Source organism: Ptychodera flava, chromosome 10 (genome assembly GCF_041260155.1).
Source record: "Ptychodera flava strain L36383 chromosome 10, AS_Pfla_20210202, whole genome shotgun sequence".
NCBI classification, from domain to species: domain Eukaryota; kingdom Metazoa; phylum Hemichordata; class Enteropneusta; family Ptychoderidae; genus Ptychodera; species Ptychodera flava.
In genome coordinates this window covers 42,226,752-42,244,644 of record NC_091937.1, presented here as the reverse complement: position 1 = coordinate 42,244,644, position 17,893 = coordinate 42,226,752, and the positions used below count along the sequence as shown (strand labels likewise).

The window sequence follows — 17,893 nt, the reverse complement described above, 5'->3', positions numbered from 1 at the left end:
AAGCTATGATTGTACCCATGCCACTTATATTTGAGTTTCCTTATCAATTGATGCCAGCCAGTTGAGAAAACAAGGTGCAGATCGTCAATTGTATAATGTTCTACAGTGATGGTTAAATGTTAACAATATTTTCCTTGTGTTGTTCTGTAGGTGAACAAGCAAAGGCATTTTTCCTGCAATCAGGATTACCCCCAGATGTTTTAAGGAAAATATGGTAAGCTCATACCCCTGTTTTCTACTACTCTACAGTCATTGCAATGAATATACAAAAGTATCAGTCACATGGTTAGGTCTGTCAAATTGGGTGAGCTAAAGAACACCTCTGATGTTAACCATGTTAGCATATTAGATGTGTCATGTGAACTTCTCTTTGACAAACTATGATTTGCTTTAATAAATTATGGTTGCAGCAGAAGGTCTGTAAGGTTATTATACTACAGCAGAATATAAAACAGTACTGAAGCACGCAGGTAGATTATGTTTGAAGGCTATAGTTAAAGACTAAAGGTCTACCAGTATGTCCAAAACCACTTTATATAACCAGTGAGGTGTTATTGTACATGTAGTAATCATAAACCTGTCATCATTGACATGTGCAGCATATATTTGTAAAGATTATTCTGTGGCAGGTTAGTGTTATTTTCAAGGCGATTCATTTGAATGGTGATTAAAATTGTATTTCAAAAGTCACAAATCAGTAAGTTATAAAATCCAAAACTATTACAAGTATTACAGAGGCTAAGTCTATCCATGTGCCTTGTTAAGATGAATTACAAAAAGACAAGATGAGATTTCTGTATCATGCATGGATGATAGAATGTATCTGTATATTGTAATTATTTGACACTCACTGACATGAATGTGTATACTTTGTTATTATAGGACACTGGCCGACATGAATGGAGATGGCCGCATGGATAAGAAAGAATTCTCTATTGCCATGTTTTTGATCAAGAAAAAGTTGGAAGGAAATGAACTGCCTAACACACTGCCAGCAGGATTGAAGAGTGATCCAGTACCTACCGTTGGGACATTTGGTACACAACCTATGGGTAAGGAATCTTGATTTCAACTTTATAAGATGTGTGTACCCTGACTACCAAATACTAGGAACTGGTGTATTTGGCAAAAGGATGCTAAAATTGTTGGTCATTTGTTCAATAAAAGACAACCAAGGTAACAAACAACGTACTTGCTGCTGGTTCAGCAAGAAAGTACCTGTAAAAGAAAATCCACTTCCAGCAAGGTTAGCTGAAACTTTGGCTATTTGCCTAGTTCAAGAAAAATCTTACAACAATACTTTAGGAATGTAAACTCACCATGCTGGTCATTATCATTGACATGTAAGATTATTACTGCGAATTTTCTTTATTTATCTGACAAAAGAATTACAATAGAGACGTGAAATATGTCCCATTTTATAGAAAGTGGAAAGGCCTACTGGGATCTTTGCAAGTCCAGAAGTCATGTGTCTCTTGCCATGCATGCATTTATTACATTAGCGCATGTTATTTTATAGGAAAGAGCTTCATTTTTGAATATTCATATTGTTACTGTTGTTTAGTATTTCTTTAATGAATGCACAATAACTTAATACAATGTATTTTTTTATGACCTGTTTCTTTATTTTTCCTAGCTGGTTTGTCACCAATGATGCCCATGAACCAACCACTAATGCGGTCTTCTTTTCAACAGCCTAGTTATAGACAACCATGGACAGGTGCTTTTTGTGATATCTTTACCACAATTAAAGTTTTTGTTGTGAGAAAGCCATACAATCATCAAACATTTGTATTGACTGTACATCTCTGAGCTAGCACACCTCTGAGATTAAGATAGAATGTGTCTTTGGGACTGATATATTTTCTGGTCTACCACTCATTGGTGATCATTTTAAAGCTCTTGGTTTAAGAAAATTTCACTGGCTTAGTTTTTTTGAAAATCAAAAATTTTGGTTTCCCCAAGAGTTAATATAGGGATGTCAGCCATTTTGAATTTCAACTATCGGCTGCCATCCATTTGTTAACACTTCGGGGAAAAAATTATATTTTTGATTGTCACAAAAATTATGTCATCTCCACGAACTTCAAAATGAACCCCAACAGGTGGTGGACTAAAACAGTATTGTAAAATTTTTAGATGTCTGTCCGTTAGGCACATTCTACCTTAATATAGTGCATGTGCCATCTACATGTATACATATTGTGTTTCACAGGTCCATAAAAATGGAATGGCATATGTTTCTGTTTTTGTCAGCATCTTCTTTGTTCTCCATGACATTGATTCTTGCTGGTAGTTCAATTTTGATGACGTTCACTCTAACCTCTTCACTACCCCAAAAGCTGAAATTCTCAAGTGCCATTTGAATTATTATATGCCGTGAGTGCCTGAAAATTCTGGCAGGATCGGATACATGTTCACATTTAGTATCCGGAATACATATAACATTGGCAATGGTAGTCAAGCGGTTGATGTAGCAAAGCAGATATCATTAATTATCAGGTATTCATGGTCATGTTCTGGCTTCCGTACATGAAGGCAAATTCTTCACAGCATAGTGTCTGTATATGGAGTTTTACCGCCAGTCGCTGACATGCCATACTTACTAGATCTTTCTAATACCATTTTATTGATGTTTTTAAGGAGTAACCAAGCCCTTACAGTACAATCTGAAAACCCTAGCTGAAATAATTATACACAGCTGTTGTCTGCATGTTATGAAGTCAGATATTAACTGAATATGTGGTCTCTACTTGTCTGCCACTCAATTTGATGTAATAGATTCCGTATTGCCCAATCTGGGCAATGTATTTTTATGACATGTATAAAAAATACACAATAACTACCTACAGCTTATGAGAGTGAAAGTATAACAACACATATTCAAAGTTTAGCTGACCCTGTAAAATTCCTATCACCACACTGATAAGGAAACATGTAGCTGCATTGGTTCTACAAAATGGAACTCAAAAACAATGGTGACACAATCAGATGTTAGGTCTGAATATCTAGAACATTACCATGACTACCTGCCAGTAGACCTATCGTCTTCCATAGTATCCCACGTACCCAAGTACATGTATTCAACTACAGTGCTCATTGTCCAAGTACATTTACATTGTCCTGTAATGTACAGTAGCTTCTCCCTCTACACACACATTTCATGTAGACTTACATTCATTTGTTTACTCATACAGTTACAAGGATATGTGACTGATATTTCTGTCAGCCTACTGCATGTCTAGATGCATACCATGCAAGTCATATTCCTTTCTGTCTATTATTACAGGGTTTTCATTCACTGGTGGTGGCTACAAAATACACTCAGCATGTTCATTTACTTCCAGGTGTATTTCATGTTACATGGAGTCTAGATACCGTATATCATGCTTGCCACGAAATATGATGATGATGTAACCGTGCCTACAACCAAACATGATATTTGTACAAGTCAAAATTAAGATAATATACATCTCCGTTATCCCATATCCTGCCAGGTCCTATCACTTCCCAAGCTGCCAAGTCAGTGAAAAATGTTATTGAACCAAAATGTGTTTTCAACTATTTGGCATGCTCTGTTAAAGTAGGTTCTACTCAGTAAAAATCATGTTTACAATGTCTATGTTTTCAAGGGCCTTCCAAGCCTATCTTAAAAGGCAACACATGGGACATATTATGCCTGACTGGTATAATAACTAACTTTACCTGATCGCGACATATTGACATGGCAAGATAAGGTTTATTCTGTGATTATTAATAAAATGTACAGACAGTTATTTTTTCAGCTTTTTACCAATAATACAGCCAGTAAAATACTTTATGAACAGATTTTGCTAATTGAAGTCATTTATCATAGTGTGCGGTGATAGAAGAATTTCTAGATCACTCAATTAATTTGAGATTATTCTTAAATATTTAAATACACAAAAGCAATAATTACAGCATTTCTACTATATTGCATGAATGCATATATCTTAAACTGACTTGTACATGAGTACATTTCTAGAAAATCAATGTTTACAGCCTGACTACACCTTACATCACTGGTACATCAGTGACATTGTGTTTGTATTTGTTTGTTTGTATTTCCAGTTTATTCATCCTTGGTCGGTAGCACCATGAAAACTATGTTCCTATGTCTATCATCAGGGGCTCTTCTGTCTTGAACACTGTGGACATAACTACTCATACCTTTTCACACACATCGGAAATTACCTCTCATTTCTTCACAGCTGTTTCATAAAACACACCACCATGGGTATAAGCATACATGTACTTTTAGCAAAGTGTTGTCAAAGTTTCAGTGTCTTGTCAGGTATTGACTGCTGTTCAGTTTCAATGTACAACTGTATTTCCTTCCATTTAGATTTAGAAAATTCACCTTACACAATGATGTAAAAGTGGAAACTATCAACATCATATCACCATGTGTATAACTTTAATTAGGAGTAGGAGCGTACACATCTTAGGAGTTCAACACACCATCAATTTTTACCAAATTTTTACCTTTCCATGTCCTGGAGCATAATTTATCCAAATGGTTCCAGTTCACATGGATGTGCAAGTAAAATTATTTTTCAAAATTCCTGTTTCATTTACATATGCAGTTATGATATGACCTTTCCCCATATGCTACAAAAATACCACATATTTAAATATATTCAATTCTCTACAGGGCTTGACAATTCCTATCGCCCGACGCCCGGGACAAGTGAAATTTACGTTCGGGCAAGTCAAAAATAAAATCTGGTCGCCCGCCGGACAAGTTGTTTATACAACTTCTGGCGCAATCAACGCGAACCTAAGTTGCGGTGTCGCCCGATTTGCGTTGTCGTTCACACAAAATAAATGTCAATCACTGACTTTTTTAGATACAATTGTGACGTTCTTCTGCGATTCATTTGCCGACTCACACAATGTTGCAATTTTTCGATGATCGACATGACATTGTTTCATCGTCCAATTAAAAAGTTGCTTAAAACTTGGCGTAAACAGCATTTCTTTGTTGTATGCTGACTGCTCCGCCCCAACAAATTAGGTAAAAAATTGCAAAACCCAATGCCATAGTGCTTATTGGCAATCGACCGTGCGGCCTCGCGAGGTAGACGAACATTGTTGGCAGATAGTTTGTGGAGTGATCGCTGTAAATATGAGTATTTTACGGTAATATTTCCACTAATGCAAACAAGGCATTGTGCATTTTCGCGAGCCAGAGCGTAATTTCCGCTCCGCAGACCTACGCAAAAACCAAGCAAAGTTGTTGCCGTAAAGAGGCACGTAGTTTACGACGATGGGCATTGTGTAACTCTGAGAAACGACATTGTGATGATTTACGACGGCGCCACGAGGGCCAGCGTGAGTGGGATCGTCTGAGAATCGACGACTCGATGTGATGATCGATATTTCTGACAAAAGATCTAAACATAAGCGTTATGATGAGGAAAAACGCCGTAGATGTTATCTCCGAAATGGAATTTGGAAAGCAGAGTGGCCTTGGTTGAAATATGACGGTTCCAAAATGTTCAGTACGTCGTGTCTCAAATAGGGCTACCCCACCATTGCCAAAGCATGGAGGTAGGAAGAGACTACCTCCATGACCAAACCAAGCGAAATGCTTTCTTGACAGATACAACATGTTTCACGTTGAATCGATAAGGTCTCACGAGTTTAGTCAACCGCATTGGACTGTTTGGCGCATCGCAGATGAGATCGTGACGGGGACAATGATTGTGGAAATTTTGTGGGTCCCGCTGAGCCCGATAGTACGGTTTCCATGGTTTCACTTGCCAACAATCCGATCGCATGCACTCGCAATGCGTGAACCGAATGACGACCAGCGATAGAAACTGACCAATCTTTTTACGACGGCATTTATGCTTCCAAAAACGGGAAGCCGATGTATGATATGTACCTTCAAATTCAATGTTAGCTCTGCGTACAGGTCTGTGAGTTCCCGGCGTTATACGGCCTCTTGTGATGGAGGCCGTATGACGCCGGACACACACAGAACGTACGCAGGCCTACTTCAATGTAAACTTTTGAAAAAAATCGGCGTCAACATCGGCGAAAATTACCAAGATAAGAAAGCCCTGAAAGCCGCTACGGACTTCGTCGCAAGCATTTTGGTCTTGATTATTACAAATGGAGGACAAGTGAAATTATTGAGAGGACAAGTGAAATTGAAAATCCACTTGTCCGACGGACAAGTGAACTGGAAAAAAAATTGTCAAGCCCTGTCCTATTTCAGATTAAGTGGGATTTATCTCATGATTTGTAATTCATATTCATTTGTGAAATGCACCTTAGCAGTTACCAAAATGCCTGACATAGCATATGAATATTTCTGACAACACCTTGAGTTCACACTGTATGTGTGCAGTCATTGATTATGTCTGAAATCAGACTTTGTTCCTACCTGTTTCAGCATCAATGGGTGGTGTGATGCCAATGACATTGACAGCTCCAGCCATGGGACAGAGTGGCTTCACAGGTATGGCAACACAACCAATGCAACCCATGGCTCAGACTGGTGAGTAATATTTGCCTGAAGATTTCAAAAATCTCTTACCAGAGACTTCGCAGTCTTTAATAGCAGAGATACTGGCGATACAAACACAAACCACATGTATATATACAGAGACACATGGTCACTCAAAAATCTGAGGCCAAAATTTTTGTGGCATTTCCACTTTTCTTTGCATGACTCTGGTGCAAAGAAATTCACAGACATTCTATAACGGACTACATAGCTTAAAACTCATGTTCATTACCATAACATCCCCAATGGGATTACTGAGTTTGAGAAACTTTTATGGGTATCAAGTCTGTCAAGGCAAAAGTCCTTTTGTGAATGGCTTTAATGACATTTGATGTTCAGCAATTGTGTCATAAGAAATATCTTCTTTAAACCCTGTGTTATGGTGTGATTTGATTCAGAATATTATTAGTCTGATGCTGACCTACATGGGTACCATTTATTAACTTCCATTCACAAGCTTCATATCGGTAATTTGGAGTTCTACTTAGTGTCGTGTTCACTCCAGCAAGTCAATACATGGTTTTTACCCTTTAGCATAATATAAGTTTCATTAATGTACACCTTTTTGTAAATGAATGTCTGCTACATTCCATGACAAGTGAACAAAATGCAAATAAGCATATTAATTATGGCATGTTTCATTTTACATAGTGAGAACATCATGTAAATGATACAAATTCTTATTTTTCAAAGAGATGAAAATGCATCCTTACTAACTGCAATACTGTCTCACAGGTGGCCTCAGTACAATGCCAGCAAAGCCCACATTTGGATCAGGAGTGGAAACAAAAATGCAAAGGACGGGATCCATCAGTTCAACTGGATCAGCTTCTCCACCAACGTCTAGGTGAGAATATCCAGGAATGCTAGAATGACACACTCCACCTAGTCTTTGCTCAAGTATTTCCAAAACATGGAAGTAACGTTAGTCTCCGCAGTAACAAAGCTTTCAATGAAACTGTGGTTGCTGCTCAAGGAATTTCACGGTGATGATTGTGTTTTTTGCAGAATATCTTTTGCTGTACAGAAAGTATTCTCCCCAGAATCAGACTTAATTGCAATAATAAGTTTGCATGATGCGTTGTATAATTAGACTGTCTTACATTTGAGTGCCTAAATAATCATTCAGATCATTCACATACATATAAATAATAAAATTGGATCCCAAGAGAAGTTTGATTGTATTGATAAAGAAATCAATTATTCATATTTGTCAAGATAAAGTTGAAATGCCCCTGCTTCTGTCCTGCTTCTGTTCAATATCATTGAAGGACAGCGGTTCATCTACTTACAGTAGAGGAGACTAGTATATGCAGTGGGGCCTTTCAGGTAAAATTGCCGAGGAAAGCAATGATATAACATTGGTTTATGCTAGTAGTTGCTTACCGGTACTTAGAACAAAAATTTATGTACAAAGATTGAGTATGCTGACATTTCAAAAATGTGAAGATCAAATGATCAAGTTGTGAAAATTTTAGAAATCTTTATTATTTCTCCATTATTTCTAAGAAACATAGTCAAACTTGTGCATAGTATCAATATTTTGCAGTTATCAGATTTATATTAGTATTTTCTTCTCCAGCATAGAATATGGAAAGTGTTAGTGTTAGAAAAGTGATTATGCTAAACGTAATCTTCCTGTAGGGCAAGTGGTGACTGGGCTGTACCTCAGAACTCCAAGCTGAAGTACAATCAGCTGTTTAACACTCATGATAGAATGCGCAGTGGCTGGTTATCTGGGGTTCAAGCCAGGGGTGTATTAGTGCAGTCAGGATTACCGCAACCAGCATTGGCACAAATATGGTAAGTGTCAATCTTATCAAATACAGTAGATTTTCGATCGGATTCGAACTCACAATGTACGGCACCCAGTCAGCTAGCAAAGACATCACAGTCAAAAGTAATAAGCCAAATCCCATCCTTAAACAAGAGTGGTTCAATAACCGAACTAGTTATTTCAATTTTTCTGACTGCAACCCCTCCATACACTACGAGTTCATGAAGCACTTGTACTCTCATACTAACTATAACACATCGCATACAAACTTTATCAAAGCAATGAATACATTTGTTTACTGGGTGAAAGACACTCATCCCAAGAATTGCACATGACGTTAGGGGCACCATATTTTAGTATTATTGTGTAACTGAATATTGTTGAAGTTTGTATCAGTGGAGAATGACAGGTTGTGTTCTATAAAAAACATGTAAGTCGTTCTTACAAATTGTCCAGAGAAGTAATGTAAGTTTCTGTTGTGGTTGCAGGACATTATCAGATATTGACAATGATGGCAAGTTGACAAGGGAGGAATTTGTTCTGGCGATGCATTTAGTAGACACAGTCAAGTCTGGAAAACAGTTGCCACAAACACTGCCACCAGATTTGGTACCACCATCATTCCGACGAAAGATTTCTGGTGGAGCGCCTGTACCTGGTGGGGGCGCCGTTGGACTGCCACCTACCAGCACTAGCAGTGGTACAATGGGTGGAATGGGTACCATGGGTGGAATGGGTACCATGGGTGGCATGGGTACAGTGGGTGGAATGGGTACAATGGGTACAATGGGTGGAATGGGTACTATGGGTGGCATGGGTGCTATGGGTGGTATGCAGCCTTTAGTACCCTTGGGTGGAACTCTTACCAAGCAAGGCAGTGTAGACAGTGTGGAGTCAAGTGAGAAAGAAGATGAAAAGAAAAATAGACCAAGTGAGTTCTCGTACTTGTAATTTCTGTCACAATATCGTCATGAGTTGTTGCTGTTTTTGCAGTGGATTATATACAGAAGATCAATTCAACGTTAGGTTACAACAGATACATACTGACCATGGATCATCCAGTAACAATATATCTTGTAGTGCACACATATCCATTTTGTCACTAGAGTACTGTAAATTGCACAAGTTCTATCACTTCAACATGTCATGTATGTAATTTACCAGAAAATATTCTTCAAGTATTAACCATTTGAGAGTTGTAATTTTCCCGCCAAAATTTTAGTGCAACATTCATCAATTTCATGATTTTTCTGTAATTTTTTCATAATTTTAGACCAAATAGATATCTTTCTTTGGCCACAGATTTTTATCAAAATTTTAGCAAAAATTAGAGAAAAACTGACTGGTGTATCCATGATAAAGGTGACAAAAATTACTTTGGCCACTAAAGGGTTAAACAGACACATGTTTTTGTTATTGTTCCACAATGGCCAGCCATTGTATGCATCACAGCACAAATCAACATTCTAGAAAATAATCAAGTAATGATCTTATTCAGAGTTTCAGCAGCCTTCCATCTGCCATCTGACAACACAACATGTAAATAATTGGCCTAATATTGATGTTTTTTTGAATAGTGTCTCTAGAAGAACGAAAAAAGCAAAATTTTGACAGAGGACAACAAGAACTGGAAAGGAGAAGAGCATTATTACTTCAAGAACAACAGAGAGAAAAGGTAGTTCTTTGTAAGACTTTCGTAGGACTCTTATATGAGCTCGTATACCATGAGGTTTCAGACTATGGAAATTAAGTTTTCTGTAGAAAAGTGGTGATTTTCCAAAATTGTGTTGAATAGTTCCTTTGAAATCAGTGTGGATTAGTGATTGGAATTACCTGTCTTATACAGAAAGGGGTCATGTAATTTTAGTATCAGTCATGGTAGATTTGTCAAAGGTTTAATAGTTTTTATCGGTGATTTTATTGATAACAGGATAGGAGAGAGGCAGAGGAGAGAGCGGAGTTTGAAAGAAAAGAAAGGATAAGGTAAGGAATCTTTCTCTTCATTTAATTCTGAAATGCTGTATGTCCAAAGGAAAAAAAACGTTTCCAAAGTTGGATATTGATAGTTTGATCAGATATGATGTGAGTTGAATGAAGAAAAGAACAAATAGTGAATGGATAGCTGTTGTTGATGTGTTGGACACATGTATGTTTAACCAAGAAATACCATATAATACAGGTTAGAACAAGAAAGGCGAAAACAGATGGAGATGGAAAAGATAATGGCAAGACAGAGAGAAATTGAAGCTGAGAAAGAGGAGCAGAGAAGAAAAATTATGGAACAAAGAGAAGTGAGTTGTCTTGTACATGTATCATACACTATGTCTACAAAACATGAAGTTTGAAAATGCTGGGTGGTGATGGCCGTGGTTAATGTATAAGTGAACTCGGATCTGAGGCCACTAACAGCAAGCTTGCATCTGTTTACTTGTGTAATGACGTACAAGTGAAGAACTACATTACTCACCATTTTGGTATGAGATGTATTGTATCTCATGTGTTGAAAATCTGAAATATTCAAATAAAATCTAAATTCAAATAAAATTTAAATTATCAAAAAAATTCAAAAAGGTGGCAAGAAAGAATTGCAAAGTGATAAACACATTCAAATTCATAGAGTGGAAACTACAAAACTCTGGATTAGCTGGCCAGATAAAATAAATATGTGTTTTGACTGAGTCAAACTACAGACAATTGATATACCGCTGTTCCTTGTTACAGGCAGCTAAGCGGGAACTTGAAAGACAAAAACAGCTTGAATGGGAAAGGAACAAAAGACAGGAATTGACAAATGCACGAATCAAAGAACAAGAAGCAGTGTGTCATCTGAAGGCAAGAAACAAGACTTTAGATTATGAAATTGATGGACTGGTAAGTATTCAGTTATAAAATGATTTCATAGGCATGAGATATTGGTTATCAGTACCCTGTATTTGTTTGGATAAATCAAGTAAAATTTAAGTAACAATGTTTGCAATCAGAAAATTTTTAGATATAAAGGTTTTAAAGGTATACTGTCACCTGTTCCAATTTTGCCACAGTTACCATGGAAAGAGAAAATCTAACCAATCACAGATTTTAAGCGGGTGGCCGCTTTTAAAAAACAGCACCCTCACACAGGCATTTTGAATACCAAGGAACGCCCCTTTGACCATATATGGGCATATTTAGATTACAGGTGACTGTATACCTTTAATAAAGCAGAATATCTTTCAAAGTTGCCAGGAGAAGAGTATGCAATACGTAATACACACATCCAGGGTTTCTGGTAATGTAAAAATGTTAATGCTTTGCCCAAAGGAACAAAATGGTTTTTGTCATGAAAAGTTTTGATTTCCTCAAAAGTCTTATATCATTTTCTTAGCATCATATTACCAGTATTTATAGTGCTATGTTTTAGGGTCATACTTCTATTTATGTTCTTTTTAAAATAACCTGCTTTCAGCATATTGTCAGCAACAGTGGTTCTGTTATCTGATGTGAAAGTCCTTGTATTTGTATTGACACTGATTCTATCGTATGGTTTTACTCGTCCATCTGACAGGAATCTAGGAAAATTGAACTGAACAAGCAGCTGAATGACACCAAAATTGGCATACAAGATAAAACTGGTAATTTAACACTTATGGCACAAACAAGAGGAATCCAAGTGACTGAAATTGAAAGATTAGAACAGCAGCTACAGGTTGGTGATACATGTCTTAATTCCCTGTGTCCTCATATTGCTTTGTATATAACATAGAACCTCTCAACACATTGTAAACGTCTATTTTCTGTACTGCTTCATTGTTGAATAAGACAGTGGTATCAATTATCATGGAACAATGCAGAAGATGTTACATCTGTGTAAGAGATAACTATGTGTGTTTCTTTTATTGGTAATGGTATTAAGATCAATATGACATCTGTGGTATAGTGTGTGTTTGTTGCTACAACTGTTTTACATGCCGAAGAGGAAAAGATTCTTTAGTTTCATGATCAAGAGCAATTAGCCTGTTAATGTTCTCAGGGATCCTCACACATTTTACCAGAATTTATCCTCCTTTGCTTGTAAAAAAACCATCACAGGAAAAAACGAGAAATGCTGATTTGTTTCAAAATCAATTTACCCATATTACTCACAGATGGAACAGTTTGTAACCATCATACTATACGTAAACATCCTGTAATGACTGTGGAACTATATAATTACTGTATGACAAGCTGCATCGAATAGAAATGACTCTGACTTGGTTTCTGTTAACTTTTGCATTACATAGCTAAGTCTTGCTGTGCTTCATATGTAGATGAACAATGTGTATAATAAGGTCAACACGTTTCCTTTATAACTTTATTTCCATATCATATTTAACTATGTCATTTCCAGGATTATAAACAAAGGGAATTAATGCTTGAGCAAGAAAAAGAACAATATCTAAATCAGTTGAAGAGGCTTGGTGAAAATAACCCAACAGGTGAATGATTTTTATCTTCAGATGATGCCTTCTACATTGATATGAAAAAAAATTTTTCTTTGGTCATAATATGTAACAGGTCTGACCTGAGAGCAAGCGCAGCGTAGGGTATATCGTCATTTATGTTTTCAGGCAATAGCATGCTAATTTCTGTGTTTGATGCATATTTTGGCCATTGAGGTTGAATGCTGTCAATTGTTTTCTAAAATAACATTTATAGATTGTTATAGCAATTTAACTCGGAAATGCCAAGTTCACTAACGAAAATTATTTAAAACTGGTAAATTACATGATTCCGATCAGTTTATTGTAACAGGGGCGGGAACAGAGGCAGTCTAATGTAAAACACGTACTTGATATTCCCGTCGGTAGCTCTCCCTAGGCCCTCAAGCACACGATTTTTAATTCTCGCGTGAGTTGACCGTTCGTTCTCGCGAGAGTTGGCTTGTTTCAAAATGGCGGCGCCTAGTGATGACCGAACCAGGCTTTCAAAAGTGATCAAAAATAGTCATTTTGAACCAAATTTCACACTTTCTTTGGAATAGAGAGATTCTTTAGTCGGAAATACACATTGTCGAGTAGGATTTGTGGTAGATGATATCTTTAATTTCACGCAATCCGTGTAAAAGTATTCAAAATGGCCGCCTCCATGGAAGTGCTCTGTTTAAAAACTCGTAGGTATATAGAGATTCCATTCTAATTTTCGTGTACACGCGTTAGTCTTAATGCTCGCTTTGCGAGCGGCTTTGGCCGCTCTTGCTGCGCTCGCTATAATGTTCAATTTCCATATTAAGGTAGCGGTAAAGGCTAGAGCGTCAGTTATAAACTTCAATAAAACTATTAAAACATGAAAGAAGTCAACATTCTCTGTGGAATAAAAAAAACTAGACATTTGGGGTCATAAGCATTGCAGAGTTATAGCCCATTGAAACTTCTGAAAAACTGACCAAATAAGAGGAAGTTGGGGAGTCCTTAGTGTATTAACTATGGTAGAGGTCCCCTAGCTTTTAAAAAAATGTTTGAAAAGGGAAAGTCATTTTTTACTGTTTTTTAGGAAAGTTTGACAAGGCAGTGCTTGCATTCAGAATGCGTGACTGCTATTATAAATGCATTTTTAGATTCTTTGAGTGTCAAAGAGGTGTCAAAAGTGAGATTAACCAAAAAGACTGCTCTTTGACTTCAAAAGAGGGGTGCAAATATGGCTTGTTTTCAACAATTTTGACAGAATAACAGTTTTCCTACATAATTTTATACCAATTAAATCCAACTTTGAAATGAGATATGGACATGGAATTTCTACAGCCTATTAACAAGGTTACAGATAAGATTTGTACGGCACAGTTTCCTGTATTTGAAGTACTTTTTGAAAAATCACATTTTGAAATTTGAAAGAATTTTTAATAATTTTTTGATATGTAAACCACTGTAAAATCATAAAAACAAATTTTATTTACAAATCCTGCCGTACAAATCTTACAATTAATAGTGTCAACATATTTATAACTAATTTGGTAATATTAATTTATTATTAAATTCAAAGATATAAAAAAATATGAAAAATTAAAATTTAATATTGATTGGTGTCATATTTCAAAATCATGGCTACAAATATACAATTTTTATATTCTTTGGAGAAAGTATTAACTAAGGGAGTTATCCTGAAAATTTGAACTAAATATCTTGATTCTAACACTTGAAACTTGACATTAACTCTGAGAAAAGAATTGGTGCAAAAATAGCCTTTACCGCTACCTTAATGAATTCATGTAATATGCCAAGTACTGGTACATTCAATCAGGTCAGGTATGCAAATCAACTGATGAGTGGTTGTCAGTTTAGAATATTCATCAGCCTAAAATCTTGTAATGTGTATCTTTGATATCTATATCTGGTTTTCACTGACATTGTTAGAATATTTTGAAAACAAACTTCCTTTCCAATAATAATGACAGTCATCATGTCACAAAATTCAAAATGGATGTAGTTTGATCTTCCAGTATACAAGTTTTGCATACTGGAAGAGACCATTCTAGATGATAACGTGGCATAAAATACGTGTATGGATTGTTAGCTTGTCCGGACATTCTGTGTAACATTGGTTTTGTAAATCTTTTCACCAGGTGATACCCTTCGCACTGTCATGTTTAGCTTCAATAACAAACAGACAACAATGAAGAAGCTTGCTAGTGAACTAGAAGATATTGAGAAAGACACTGCTTTGAAATTACAAGATATAGATCGCAGTCATATGCAACTCAATGTAAGTTTTAAATCACTCTCATCATATTTCCTTTGCAATTTTTGGTAAAACCACATTGACTGCTAGTTCTAATTAATCCTCTTTTTCCCAAGTGGTATGTATTTCTATGATTTGTCTGTGGAGCCTGGTAGAAAGAGGATTAATTCTTTATCCAGTCATTTTATTAGTCCCCACGGACACCGTCCGGGGGGACTTATAGGTTTGGTCATGTCCGTGCGTGTGTGCGTGCGTGCATGCGTCCGTCCGTGCGTCCGTCCGTCCGTTCACGCAGATATCTCAGAGATGCCTGGAGCGATTTCATTCAAACTTGGTACAAGGATTACTTCATATGTCATACAGATGCACGTCAATTTGTTTTTTGATACGATCCAATATGGCTGCCAGGCGGCCATTTTATTATGATTTTTTCATGTACAGAGCCATAACTCAGACATGTTTCAACTGATTTTATTCAAAGCTGGTACAAGGACATTGACCAATGTCATAGCTATGCACATCAATTTGTTTTGTGATACGATCCCATATGGCCCCTGTGCGGCCATTTTGTTACGATTTTTTCATGTACAGAGCCATAATTCAGGCATATCTCAATCGATTTTATTCAAACTTGGTACAAGGACATTGACCTATGTCATACATATGCACGTCGATTTATTTTGTGATACGATTCAATATGGCCGCCAGGCGGCCATTTTATTACGATTTTTTCATGTACAGAGCCATTACTCAGGCATGTTTCAACTGATTTTATTCAAAGTTGGTACAAGGACATTGACCAATGTCATAGATATGCACGTCAATTTTTCATGTGATACGATCCAATATGGCTGCCGTGCGGCCATTTTGTTACGATTTTTTCATGTACAGAGCCATAACTCAGGCATATCTCAACGGATTTTATTCAAACTTGGTACAAGGACATTGACCTATGTCATACATATGCACATCGATTTGTTTTGTGATACGATCCAATATGGCCGACATGTGGCCATTTTATTACGATTTTTTCATGTCCTGAACTACAACTCAGACATGTATCAAGCGAATTTATTCAAAAGTATTTTTATCACAGACCTAAAGAAGAGGACTCTATCCTCTCTGAGGACATGTAATCAAAGTACCCATTAACAAGTGGGGACTGTGTCATCAACGATGACTTGTTTCATGTAGTTTGTATTGCTGTTCTTGACTTCAAATTGTTGGTATTAAAAGTAGAATGTGTCAGTGAGACTGTTTGTAGACCCAAATTTTTCAAATTAGTTTCTACCCTGCTAGCTGCTTCTTTGTATTGATGTCAATGACATACACACCATCAAGCTGAGTCACCCCACATTATGAAGTTATTTTATCAGAGCAAGCAATGCCCCAGAAATACAAATTGGAAAGAAATTGTTGTTAGTAGTCTGGACGTGTGCTTGTTTCACACACTTCTAAGCAGTTTGAAAACGTGTGAAATTTAATGTAAATGCTGAACATAAGCAAGCTTTTATTGAAGATCTATGCTTCAAGGAAAGAGGGAATATGAAAACATTTAGTCTGTTCATCCCTGATTGCCTGTGAACAGATCTAGACCCACCATTATAACAATGGGTTTGGGCGGAACCATGGTGGTGAAAGGGTTAAACCAAGGTATATTTTTCCCTGCATCTGTGAAGAAAGCATGGTAGATGTCCAGCCAGATTTACTTTGCTATTCATTTGATGGAGATATTTGATGGTAATGTGTAAGTCTTTGTTGTTGTGGTTCAGGACCTAAAATCCAAGGTTCCAAGGGAGGAAATGGAAATCCAAAGGTTAAAACGTCAACTCGAACTGAAGAAAGAAGAGATTAATGCTGCCAAGAGAGAAATTGAAGAATCAAACAGGCGGAAACAGTTTGAAGAGGCACAACAAAAAATAAGGTGATTTTTACATTGTCAGTTGGTACAGCTGTAATATTTATAGCTATGAATTGCAACATAAATATTTTTGTTCAAGTGTAATATGGAGATTACAGTGTGATCGTGTGTCATGTCACAAGGAGTCAAGGCACTTTGTATTATTGCACAATCTCACATGGTCTGTAACACTCCCTGAAAGTCCTTGAAAGTCTTGCAAAGCCTCTTGGAAAGCCCTTGAAAATGAAATTGATTCCTGGAAAGTGTTTGAAAATTCATAAGCCACCCATGATTTCTGAAAATCTGAGAATGATTAGTCTTGATGTCATAAAAATAATATGTGTAAAATGATATATAAAAATTTATGTGAAAATAAAAAAATAAAATAAAATATTTAATAGAACGATACCTAAAAGAGGTATTTGGGACCTAAAAGTGCTTAAAGGTTGCTGAAAATAAAGTTGAATTTAAAGTGACTTTGAGTGTGAAGGACTCTGAATTCTCAGAACATTTTACTGTATTTTTACTGTATAAAACATAGCTTCCATTTTGTGTGTTATCTTCACTGAGGAAAAATTGAATTTTGAAGTTTCACAAAAACTTCATAGTTGAAACTTCATATATACTACACAAACCTCAAAAGGAGTCCAAACAAATAGTACTGAGACAAAGTATTGTAAGAATTTCAGCATTTAACCGATATCATGACATGCATCTTTCCATGAAGTACCAGTGTGGACAGACTTTAACCCTTTGAGTGCTGTAATTTTTCCCACCAAAATTTCAGTGCAACATTTTACCAATTGTTACGAATTTTTCTGTAACTCTTTTTATAATTTTGGCCCAAATGGATACCACATTCCATTGGCTACAGTTTTTCATCAAAATCTCGGCAAAAATCTGAAAAAAATTGACTAGGGTAAATTTTATAAGGCAACACAAATTGACTTTGGTGCTCAAAGGGTTAATATTTTTTTTTAATTGATAT

General features: G+C 36.4%; 1 protein-coding gene across 1 annotated transcript in view; it reads left to right on the top strand.

Moving 5' to 3' along the window:
- Nucleotides 1–17,893, top strand: part of LOC139142840 (intersectin-1-like) — a 76,916-nt gene that overhangs the window by 4,940 nt on the left and 54,083 nt on the right. The window contains 15 exon segments of the mRNA XM_070713006.1: nt 151–214; nt 883–1,052; nt 1,637–1,720; nt 6,425–6,529; nt 7,274–7,385; nt 8,183–8,341; nt 8,804–9,246; nt 9,893–9,990; nt 10,246–10,298; nt 10,495–10,606; nt 11,037–11,186; nt 11,860–12,000; nt 12,682–12,769; nt 14,890–15,029; nt 16,778–16,929. Coding sequence (XP_070569107.1) covers nt 151–214; nt 883–1,052; nt 1,637–1,720; nt 6,425–6,529; nt 7,274–7,385; nt 8,183–8,341; nt 8,804–9,246; nt 9,893–9,990; nt 10,246–10,298; nt 10,495–10,606; nt 11,037–11,186; nt 11,860–12,000; nt 12,682–12,769; nt 14,890–15,029; nt 16,778–16,929 — 2,071 coding nt within the window.